Below are 12,374 nucleotides of genomic sequence, written 5' to 3' on the forward strand. Positions count from 1 at the left end.
GCATAACATTAAAGAATAGTTTGTCTGTCTGTCTGTCTGTTTGTTTTAATGTAAGATTTTGCCCCACTGTTCTTGGTCAAAAATTAACTCCTCCCTTATATCCCCATAGTTGTATTGTATGCCAACTATTCACCTGGCTGCTGCCCTCCACCCCAGAGGTGGTTGCACTTAAGCATATGTAAACAACAGAAACTCTATAAACTACACCAAAGAGGAGGGGAACCTCAGTGGGATTAGTGTAGTTTGCAGATCACGGAGTGTTGGTGTGTGCCCTGTGTGAGTAACCTCCCTCTCCCTGTGGATGTCACACATTCTCCCCCACTCCCTCGCACTCATTAATGCCCTGGAAAAGAGCTAGTCCATTCACTATTGGCTGGTGGGGCTTCTCCAAAGATAGACCATGTTCTCATGCTGTTGTGTGGAGAGCAGAGGGGAAGGTCTGGCTCTCAGTGCCTCTGGCTCTTTTGGAACCATGGGAATGAAGAGAAACTGGTAGTTGTGTAGTAGAGGCACTGGAGCCCAGTGGGTGAGAAGGGCCTTTATTAAGGCTGCTGTTTCACTCCCCTCCTGTGCAATGGTGGCTTTTAAGCAATGGCAGGTCAGAGTTTTAGGCAGGACTTTGTAACTTGCTTTTGTTCTGTAGCCATAGTGAGTAAAGAAGATGGCTCCTACCATCCTAGTTTTCAGAGAGGGAATGTCTTGTTGTTTGCTAATCCAAACGCAGGAAAGGGCAGAGCTGGCAGAACACAGTGTCCTATACAGAATAGGGTTGCAGCAGCCATTTTGCTTGCTCCCACTGTGGATTAGCAAACAACAAGACATCCCCTCTTTGAAAACTAGCATGGTAGGAGCCATCTTCTTTACTCACTATGGCTACAGAGGAGGTGACAGCATCTCTCCAAAGAGCAGTGCAGCGTTATGAATGGGATAGCTGGGGTAGGTACCTTTATACCCATTGCTTGGGGCGGCACTTTCCAAGGGGCGGCACTCCGCCCCCCTCCCCCGCGTGCACACACACACACACTTTTTATTTTATTTTTTTTGCTTGGGTCGGCAAAAAGCCGGGAGCTGGCCCTGGCCAGAGCCCTGCCTCTGGAGAGCCTGAGCATCGTCCCCTGGAGCCACGCCCGGGCTGCAGTGGCGAGAGGGGTTCCCAGAGTGTGTGAGGAGCTGGGGAGGGAGGGAAGCGGGGCCCGAGATGCAGGGAGGGAGGAGGGGTCCTGCTGCTGGCACCGCTGCTGCTCTGAGTCTCCCCAGGGCAGCGCGGTGTTTCCCCGCCCGAGTGGGCTGTGCAGGGCGCCACCGGGCTGGGCAGGGGGCGGATCCCAGCTCATGCGCTGATGGGGTGAGTTTCTGGGCAGCCCAAGCTGCCAGGGAGCTGCCGCCGCCCCCTCCTACCCCCAGCCCCAGCCTGCCATTCACCTTCCCCGCCTCTGCCCCACGCTGCCTGCCCCGAGCCCCCACAGCGCCAGGGGCAGGGAGAGGCAGAGCTTGGCTCCGAGTGGGGCAGCGGGGAATACTGCCCTGCCGGGGGACCCCCACAGCTCGGGCACCTGGGGATCAGTGTCCGTCCTCTCAGCTTTGCCTGCACGAGGCTGGGAAAGCAGCTGTCAGCGCCTGCCCCTCTCAGCCCTTGCACCCCCCATCCCGCTCGCAGCCTCTTCACTTGTACCTGCCCCCATCGCTCCTTCGCCGCACCCCTTCCCCTTGTACTCTCCCTTCACCCACACCTCTCCCCTTGCACCGTCCCCCAGCCCTCTCCTCCCGCACCTCCCCTTCCCCTGCACCTCTTCCCTTGTACCCTCCCCCAGCCCTCTCCTCCCGCACCTCCCCCGTCCCCTGCACCCCTTCCCCTTGTACTCTCCCGTCACCAGCACCTCTCCTTGTACCCTCCCCAGCCCTCTCCTCCCGCACCTCCCCTTCCCCTGCACCCCTTCCCCTTGTACTCTCCCTTCACCTGCACCTCTCCCCTTGTACCCTCTCCTCCCGCACCTCCCCCTTCCCCTGCACCTCTTCTCCCGCAACCCTCCTGATACCCCCTCTCCTCCTCCACCCTCCTTCCCCACGAGCACAGCACACCCCGCTGCTCTGCCAGTGTAGAGCCCCCCAGCACCCCCACACCTGCTCCTCTGCCTGAACCCTCTGTACTAGATCCCCATCCCTTTCCAGGTACAAGGTTTGAGGGTTAGTCCCTATGCCTTCCATGGGCATTTGGTGTACTAAAGCTGGGCTTGCGGGGGATGGGGGGCGAGATTTATACTAAAGTGAAATAAAAATAAGAGAAACGGTTTGATCCGCACTGGTGGGGAGGGGAGAGCCCAGGGCTGGGATGGGGGGCAGCAAAAAACCTAGAGTTGGCCCTGCCCTTGCAATCCAGTGTGGATTTAAGGGGATTTAAGTATCAGAGGGGTAGCCGTGTTAGTCTGGATCTGTAAAAGCAACAAAGAATCCTGTGGCACCTTATAGACTAACAGACGTTCTGCAGCATGAGCTTTCGTGGGTGAATACATCTGCATCTGAAGAAGTGGGTATTCACCCACGAAAGCTCATGCTGCAGAACGTCTGTTAGTCTATAAGGTGCCACAGGATTCTTTGTTGCTTCTAAGGGGATTTAAGTGGATTTAAGTGTGGATTTAAGGGGTTGTGGTTTACCACAGCATGAATTATCAAAGAGCCACTGTCATTTGTAAAGCACATTGTAACAGCTTCTGATGAGAGGCACCATGTAAATGTAACATACCGTCATCATCTCCGGCTTCTTGGAGATGGCTCAACAAAAATAATCCAACTCTGAAGAATTTGGGAATGGAGAGGAATTAAAGTGCATTAGAAAAGCACAAAAGACAGTTGCATATTTAGGAATTTAGTCTCTAGACATAAATTTTAGCTATTTACTTGCCTAGGTAGATAAGTTTAAATCAACCGCTTCTAGGAAAGCTTTGGATTGTCCTCATTGGCAATAGGAATCAGAATCTGTTTCATCACCACCAGGCAGGAATGGCCAAGCTCTTCAGAAGACCCTCTTTGTAACAAAATGTAAATGTACAATGTAGAGAGACAAGGTGGGGGAGGTAATATCTTTTATTGGACCAACTTCCATTAGTGAGAGAGACAAGATTACACAGAAAGCTTGTCTCTCTCTCTCTCATCAATGGAATTTGGTCCAATAAAAGATATTACCTCACTCACCTAGTGTTTCTAATGTCCTGGGACTGACATAGCGACAGCAACACTGCATATGTTGTACAATATAAGCATTTACTGACAGCAATTTTCCCTAAAAGATCTGCAGGTCCCAATATACCAAAGATGTCTCTAGTTGATCTCTCACTTTTAAGTGGCTTGGAACCTGACACAGCTGAACTTGAGCAGGTGAGGAGCATTTCTTTCATTGACATCTGTAATTTAATTTATTATTTTTGCGCTGTTCTTTGGGAGTCTTTATTTATCGCAAGAGGAGGTATCTCAAAAGTTTGCAGAATAATTAACAGGAAACTGAGAATCGGGACAGACATTTTCATTATGGAAAAAGGGCTGTCGATCAATCACAGTTAATTCACGCGAATAACTAAAAAATTAATCATGATAAAAAAATTGTGTATTGTTAAACAATACAATTCAATTGACATTTATTAACTATTTTTGGATGTTTTTCTACATTTTCAAATATATTGATTTAAATTATAACACAGAATACAAAGTGTACACTGCTTACTTTAAATTATTATTTTTGATAAGAAGAAGCAGGCAGCAGTATCTCCTGTAAATGTAAACAAACTTGTTTGTCTTAGCGACTGGCTGAACAAGAAGTAGGACTGAGTGAACTTGTAGGCTCTAAAGTTTTACCTTGTTTTGTTTTTGAGTGCAGTTATGTAACAAAAAAAAATCTACATTTGTAAGTTATAAATTCATAAAGAGATTGCACTACGCTACTTGTATGAGGTGAATTGAAAAATACTATTTCTTTTGTTTATCATTTTTACAGTGCAAATGTTTGAAATAAAAAATAATAATATAAAGTGAGCACTGTACACTTTGTAGTCTGTTGTAATAGAAATCAATATATTTAGAAATGTAGAAAAACATCCAAAATATTTAATAAATATCAATTGATATTCTATTGTTTAACAGTGTGATTAATACGATTAATTTTTTTAATCACAATTAATATTTTTGAGTTATTGTGTGAGTTAGCTGCAATTAACTGACAGCCCTAGACACATGAGCTGCGAATTGCACCACTAGCTCACATAGTGGAGACGTACCCTTAGTTAGGGATTGATTGCTTTTGTTGATAGGTGGCTTGTCTGTATTTGTCCTACTAGACTTTTTTTTTTTTAAATAGTCCCTGGCTGGATATGATGTTTGGCTGCTTGAGTCAACTCGAATCTTAATATTTTGTACTCTTTTGTCCAGGGGCGGCTCTAGGAATTTGGCCGCCCCAAGCACGGCGGCATGCCGCAGGGGGCGCGCTGCCGGTCGCCGGTCCCGCAGCTCTGGGGGACCTCTTGCAGACGTGCCTGCGGAGGTTCCGCTGGTCCCGCAGCTCTGGTGGAGCATCCGCAGGCATGACTGCGGAAGGTCCGCCGGAGCCGCCTGCCGCCCTCCCGGCAAAATGCCGCCCCAAGCGCGCGCTTGGCGCGCTGGGGTCTGGAGCCGGCCCTGCTTTTGTCTTATGACCATTAGATGCTCACAATGTGCCCTTCATAAATGGATTAAATAAATAAAATACAATCAAAATGAGCAAACAGGCCCTCCATATACTCATCCAGAAAATAGCCTAGGTCCTCCACCACATAAAGGAACAGCAGACCAAGGAACTGTTCATTCTAAGGAAGAATCAACCAGTCCAGTACAATACACACCTAGGCAGTTTAAGACAGCCAGCAGAAGCCAAAAACAGATTTTAAACCAAGGTAAAAATGATGTTTCTGTTTTTGTAGTTGGTAAAGTCTGCAGACCAATACATCGACCACTTTGAGTACAAAGAAGGAAAGGTTTTGCTCTACTTTGGGGAGGTGAGTGAATCCGGTATGACTTTTCCAACTTCCGTCAGGTGATGCTATAAAGAAGAGAGTATGTTCAGAGGCATATCTTTTAAATCTGTATATTGTTGGTACTGCTGCTCAGATCAATGTAGTCCACCCAGACACTGGACAGCAGTGTACCAGCATGTATTAATTAGAGGACATACCCATTCTTTTCCAAAAGTACCTTTAGGCCTTTGTAATACCCAGAAAGATTAATACCATGTTCTAGACCAGGACTTTGGAACAAAGTCACAGAGCCCCTAATGAATCCATTCAAGCCAGAGCAATTGCTAACATTTGTGAGGCCCCAGGGCCCGAACCCTGCAAAGCAATTATGCATGTGCATAACTTCAGGCATGAGAGTAATCCCATTACAGACAGTGTGTTTTCATGTGTGTAAAGTTAAATATGTGCTTTGCTGGATCAGGGCCCATGACAAGACGTCCTCAAATTATCTGCCTTCTGGGTATCTACAATGCCCCTGACATCCCTGTGGCATCACTTCAAATGGTGACTGCTTCCTTCAGCCATTTGAGATGCTTCACATCCTTAAGTGACACACAAGCATAGATGCCACTCACAGGTGATTTACACAGAAGGCAGCAGCAAGAAAAGAAATAATTAAGGACAAGGGATGTGTTAGATATGTTAGTACTGCTATGGCTGACAAAGTGATTGTGTTTATGTGGGGATCATAAATAAATGTAACAGTATGTAAATAAACTGTAATGGGGTCAGCACCCACCGCTAGTGCATGCCCCCTTTTCTCTGGCTGATAGTGCCTGCAAACACGGTTCTTTTCACGATGGGGGAGCACCCACCTTTTGTGGATGGCCCCCTTTCTCTCGGTTAGGTGTGAGCCTGCTTTTGGTTTTTTGTTCTTTCAGCGGGGTGGCACCCACCTCTCGCAAGCACCACCTGTCCCCCAGCCGGTGGTTCTCTCGGCTGGTCCTCAGCAGCTTAGCCCTCTGGCTGAGCCGCACATGCTTATCCCACTTCCGGGATATACAGTCCTGAGTTCTTATCACAGCCCTGGTTTGGGACTGTAGCTCTTAGGCTTCTTCCCAAAGGCACTGCTTTCTTCAGACACCCAGCTGTGGCCTATCTCGGTACCCTCAGCTGGTGTCCATTTCAGCAGCCCTCCCTGGGCTCAGTCTGCTACCAGACCAGCAGGGCACATCTCAGTGCCCTTGTCTGGTCTGGCCAGGTCTTGTGCTCAGTCCTCCAGGCTCAGCCTGCCCACACTGACGTTTTGACAGCTCTACTGCTACTGTATTCAGCCAGCAAAGAATCCTGTTGCACCTTATAGACTAACAGACGTTTTGCAGCATGAGCTTTCGTGGGTGAATACCCACTTCTTCGGATCCAAGTGGGTATTCACCCACAAAAGCTCATGCTGCAAAACGTCTGTTAGTCTATAAGGTGCCACAGGATTCTTTGCTGCTTTTACAGATCCAGACTAACAAAGCTACCCCTCTGATACTTGTATCCAGCCAGGCAGTCTTTGGCAGCCTTCGCTGGGCTCAGTTCTGTCTGGTGAACTGTCCACAGTCCAGCCACGCACCTGGTCCTCCCTCCTCAAACGCCACACAGCCACTGAAGGCTCTGCTCTGCTGCTTGCCTTTTTTCTGGACCCTTATTTGGTGGCTCTCGGAGCCCTTCTGTTTGGTCGCTCTTCTGCAGCCACTCTAGGCTGCCTAGACTAGAGGACTTCTCGACGCTCTATTCTGGGAAAGGGAGATGCAGGACTGCAAGGCCTCCAGCAGGGGGCCGCGGGACCTAGTCTACCCTGCCACAGGCCTATGCAGTTACATATTTAACACCGGTCTAAAGCTGTCCCTTAGTTCTATAAAATAACCAGTGCATATTGGCACAGGACACTCGGATGTTAGGGCCTGATTCAGGAAAGCCTTTAAGCCTCCATTCCTGTTCAGGATGACTTCAGTGGGACTTAAGCACATGCTTAAAATAAAGCAAGTGCTCTGACGATTAGGGATACTTCCCTGAGTGAGGATCTCAGAAAGAGAAGACCATTGATGCTGTACACAGCCAATAAACCTGCTTATTCTTTAATAGCTAGTCTTTAGCATATTGATTCAAAGCTCCCAATAACCTGGGAAAGAACAACCTTATGCATTTGTGGCTGAAACAGCCAGTTAATTCATCCATGCTGTCAGAAAAAAAGTGTTCAGCAGAACCAACACTATAGGCACGAGTAAATCGGGGAGTGGTTGAGGAGCATGAATTCTCTTTTTGTAATAAATGTTGTTTGTGTTTGCTTTTTTTCTGCAGCTCAGTAATGGATCCGAACCAGACTGTGTGTCATTTGGGGCTAAGCAAATCAATCCCATGGGTCTAGTACAGCCAGCAAACGCCATCATTTATGATTTTTACAACCCTGGTAAGCTGACCCAGTAGTACAGAAAAAATAAACATGAAACTATTTAGAAAAGGCAAGATGCCAAGATTGAATTTTCCCCTTCTGTCCGTTGAGAGGAAACCCTAGTATATTGGAATGTGATGAGTGAATCAATATTTTTCTAACAGTGCTTAATGAAAAGACTCCCCTCTGAATAATGACTGGTATTGTCATAGCGAGAGCACACTTTAACAGACATCTTCTCAAGAAGTGATCTCCTGGTTTGCATTGATTGCAGGGGACTGAAAATACATAATTTTACTTGTATGAGGTTTTTAAATGAACTTTTCATGCTTGTGTAAAATTAATCTCCATAGATCACAGAGCCATAGACGCCAACTCCATGGGTGCTCCACGGGAAAAAATTAGTGGGTGCTCTGCACCCACTGGCAGCCAAACTCCCCTCACCCACCCACCCCCTCCTCCTCCGGGAGGGGGGAGGAGCGGGAACGTGGCGCACTCCGGGGAGGAGGCGGGGAAGAGGTGGGGCCAGGGCGGGGATTTGTGGAAGGAGTTGGAATAGGGGCAGGGAGGGGGCAGAGTTGGGGCGGGGACTTTGGGGAAGGGTTTTGAATGGAGGTGGGGAAGGGGCAGGAAGATGCAGAGCTGGGGTGGGGCCTCATGGAAGGGGTGGAGTGGGGTGGGTGCAGCGGGGGGGAGTCGAGCACCCATGGCAAAGAGGGGAAGTTGGCACCTATGCATAGAGCATGAGCAGCAGTAGACCAAGCTTCCCCAAATTTGTCCCTGGGATCAACTCTAAGGACAAAGGCCCTGGTTCTCAAAGGTATTTAGTTGCCTAACTCAATACATTAAATGGAAGTTAGACATCTAAATACCTTTGAGGATCTGGGCCAAAGAGACTAGTTCAGTCTCTATGTTGATTCAAACCTTGGCCTCTGATGGTACTGTTAGTACAGTGATCAAGTAGCGCTATACATGGTGGTGGTATTTGTAGTGTGGATCATTATCAACTAGAAAATGTTTAATTGATGAATTTGCATCAGAACTTTTTTTTTTCTTCAAGAAACAGTAGATGTTTTACATAATGTTTTCTCCTTTAAACTTTCCATTGTGGATCTGTCCACCACTGAGCTTTGTTTATTAGACCAGTGTTTCTCAAAGTGGTGCTGGTCTGCGAGCCATCGGCTACCAGTCCTTGGCGAGTTTCCTCATAGAAACGTCGAATACGATTATAATATGGCACCGGCCCCTGGCACATTGGAAAAAAAATTGCTGGTCCCGCACATCAGATAGCTTGAGAAGCACTGTATTAGACCATCTCTTTTCCTTTACAACATCCAACCCACAAACCAGCTAAGTACTCCAAAGCCTAGGCTTCTTAGAAGTCCTTTATAGAAAGGAGACACTTCAATTGCAAATTACCATGAGTTTTCCAGTAGAACCTAGAGTCCCCAATCAGGATCGGAGCCTTGTTATGCTAGGCATTCTACAGACATAGTAAAAGTATTTCATTTATACTTTTTGATTTCTAGAAATGGAACCAAGTTGCAAAATTAAGGTCTAGCTACAGATTTCAAAGTTTTAGGGGGAAATGGGGTGTTTCAGTTTTTGGTATGGTCTATTCTAAAGCTAGGTGCCAGTTGCAAAATCCAAATCCAGAAGAATTTAGAAACTTCAGCACTGTTTGAATCTTGGGCTTTGGTTGGGATCATATACAGCAGCTTTCTATACACTATAGAAAAATATGGTGCATTTCTTATTCCCATCTAAATATCAGAGATTTCATTTTAGCTGCTAAAATAAAGGACCCTGGGGGTGAGGAAGAAGAATATTGGGAATTGTAACAATACGCAGACAGAAACTAGATTAAATTACACTTGCTTGACTCTATGACTGAAGACTGAGCCATTGGTCTTTGGAGTGATCAGATTTATGAGCCAAAATACTACTGAAGTTCTGATTAAACCAGGATAAAGCTAAATAGTCAGAGTATGGTACTTGATGGGTGAGAAATAAAAGAGAGACTATTCAAAGAAAGTCAGAGGTGGCTGTGCTCTCTGTGTAAACTTCATCAAACCAGAGTGAAGATAATGCCTCTCAAGTTATGTCTACACTGCAAATGAAGTCGTGACTGGAGCCTGGTAGGCATACCAACACTAGCTTTAATCTAGCTAGCATGAGTAACAATAGTAGTGAAGACATAGTGGCATGGTTCTAGCAACCTCAATACATTCCCAGAGTCCCCAGTGGGCTTTTACTCAGGGGGCTAGCCTGTTTTACCACATCACTGGTATTGTAACCTGCGTTAGCTAGATTAAAGGTAGCATAGGTTTCCCTCCCCGTGCTACAGTCACACCTTCATTTGTGGTGTAGCCATGCTCTGAGAGGCAATGGCCTCCTCAGACCAATATAATATAGGGAGCAAAGTTGTTGCTATCTTCTCTGTAAATGCCATGGCAGTGAACTGTACTTACAAAAGAAAGATACCCTGATGTGAGGTTGCTCGAAGTCCCACTCCTTGTGGGACTTAAAAGCAGTAAGGTTATTAAGTTCTATTTCTCTTCTCTCTTCAGACTGCCCCTGCTAGCAGATGAGGATAGCAGAGAACAGGCAAACTTCAGAGCTCTAAAGTGCAAGCAATCACTTGGGGCCCAGTCTAAACCCCCATCCTGGGATGTTTAGATTCCGACCTTCCCCACTTGCCATAATTCTGAGCACAATGAAAACATTGGGCTAGACCAATTTACACTATCTGGCCCCGAGATAGAAAGATGGCTCATAGGACAAAGGTCCTTAATAGACATTATTTAAAACTTGTAAATTAGTGTTGACTGTGTCCCTTTTTAAACAGATGTTTTATGTGATGAAACAAACAAAAAAACTGGGTTTAAAATTAAACACATTGTTCAGTTGGAATCCAAACAATGAGTTTCCATCAGTATTATAGAGTTAAGGGACTGCAGTTGCTCATTCAGGTTGCACAGAAGAACCCTCAGTGCACTGGGGACATTCGGTTGCAAAGGTGAACTACAACTCTGCCCATTGCTACCTTTTCCAATTTAGGCTGCTTGAGAATTAAATTATTTTGTTCCTTTCTTTAGGGAGAAAATGCAGTGTATTTTACAGTGCACCCAAACAGAGTGCCATGTTATCAAAACTGTGCCATGCAGAGGTTTGCCAGTGTGCTGAAGGTAAGGTATTGATAAATGTGGTTGAATCAGTTCCAAATGAATTCATTCCTTCATAGCAGCCAGCTGTTCATTTTAAGGCCAGAAGGGACAATTATGATCATCTAGTCTGACCTGCAAAACACAGGCCATAGAACCTCACCCAGTAGTATCTGCACCAAGACCATAACTTCTGTTTGAAAGTTAGTCAGTCTTGATTTAAAGTTTCAGTATCATAAAAAAATTCATCACATCCCTAGGTACATTGTTCCAATGGTTAGTTACCTGCAGTGTTAAAAAATTGTGCCTTATTTCAAGTCTGAATTTGTCTAGTTTCAGCTTCCAATCATTTGCTTCTCTTAGGACAGAGTGGGACTGTTGAATATATTTAAATTGTTCAATCTAGGTCCCTGTCCACAAAGAAGAATGACTTTCAGTAAAGCGATTGCAGCGGATACACGGGAAAGCTTTGCATGCTACCACTCTGTTGTAGACTATGGTAAGGCATGAAAGATGTTTGTCAATGTCTTTTAAACTTGGTGTTTCTCTATGTGAACCTTTTGCCAGGTGAAGCCAGCAGCAGCCAGGAGTGGGTTTCAATATCTAGTGTTCCTTTCCATCAATACAACACAGAACTGGCTTGAGCCCCCACCCAGGAACCTGGGAAAATTACACACCACCCTTGGGTGCCTCTGAGAGGCAATACTTCCCCACTTGATAGCACAGAGGCTGAGTGTAGAAAAGAAATGTTTAATAAAAGGAGGGAAGTGACTCAGTGTTAATTTGAGAAAACATCTCAAACAGGGTTTATAAACCTAAACCCTGAGCAAAAGACCGACCCCCAAGTAAGTTGGGTAGTGTCCTTTTCCCCTCAGGTTCTTAAGTCCAGCAACCCAAAAGTCCCTTTCACTTGCCTAATCTGTCTTTGCACCCCACTCACTGTTGCTTTTCTTGGTCAGTGCAGACCCAGAGTTCAGAGGTGCATCTGCAGAGTTCACCTCCCACCCTGGGTGGAGGAGGGGGGTAAAGGCTCCTTACTCACTCCGCTGCTCAGGGACTCACACGCTACCCGTCTCTGCCAGACACCCTGCCGCCAGCTGCCCTTCTGGCCGCACCTTTCTGCCAGACACCCTGTGGGCCACTCGCCAGTTGCTCCCAACAACTGCTCCTGCTGGCTACCTGTTCACCGCACTTCTCCGCCACCCACCCTGCTGGCTGCGCCTCTCTAGCTCACCAGCCACTCATTTGCCAGCCAATTGTCAGTCATCTTCTTCTGCCATCTGCCTCTCTGCTGTGACCGCTGCACATCAGTCTCTTAGTAATTGTCAGCTCTTTGTAGGCTGTTCAGAAACACTGCCCCATCTCAAGTGATTTCAGCTCTGACTGAGCATTTAAAATAACAAAGAGTCTCTTAATGTAACCTATTTAGTTCTTTCTTTGAACAATTGGGGGAACAGGTTAGGAAGGACCCTTGGGGGAGGGGCCACATCTCCTGACTGGGAAACATGTCCCCACCCCTCTGCTTTTACAGGGCTCTGGCATTCGAGCCCCTGGCTTAACGAGGTGCTTTCAGCTGAGGGTGACCCCCTCATTTGGGACAGGTTAAGCAGAGCCCTGTTTCCCTGTATTCCTACAATAATTACAACTTTGGTAACAGCGTTTCACTACCCCTGCATTCAGTACTAAAGTGATTTGTAACCCAACACCAGCCAAAATTGATCATTTGAGCAATACAGCTCTATCTGCTGGGTATCTAAGCCAAGTAGGTGTATTCATGTAAAAACAGTTTGCTCCAGA

The 12,374-nt window shown here is 46.5% G+C and overlaps 1 protein-coding gene across 1 annotated transcript in view; it reads left to right on the forward strand.

The window, feature by feature from the left end:
* Nucleotides 1–12,374, forward strand: part of LOC120391193 (complement C4-like) — a 93,901-nt gene that overhangs the window by 69,908 nt on the left and 11,619 nt on the right. Inside the window, exons 34-38 of the mRNA XM_039514656.1 lie at nucleotides 3,285–3,372; nucleotides 4,944–5,018; nucleotides 7,323–7,431; nucleotides 10,512–10,601; nucleotides 10,984–11,076. Coding sequence (XP_039370590.1) covers nucleotides 3,285–3,372; nucleotides 4,944–5,018; nucleotides 7,323–7,431; nucleotides 10,512–10,601; nucleotides 10,984–11,076 — 455 coding nt within the window. The remainder of the gene's footprint in view (nucleotides 1–3,284; nucleotides 3,373–4,943; nucleotides 5,019–7,322; nucleotides 7,432–10,511; nucleotides 10,602–10,983; nucleotides 11,077–12,374) is intronic.

Source organism: Mauremys reevesii, linkage group 1 (assembly GCF_016161935.1).
Source record: "Mauremys reevesii isolate NIE-2019 linkage group 1, ASM1616193v1, whole genome shotgun sequence".
Lineage (NCBI taxonomy): Eukaryota > Metazoa > Chordata > Testudines > Geoemydidae > Mauremys > Mauremys reevesii.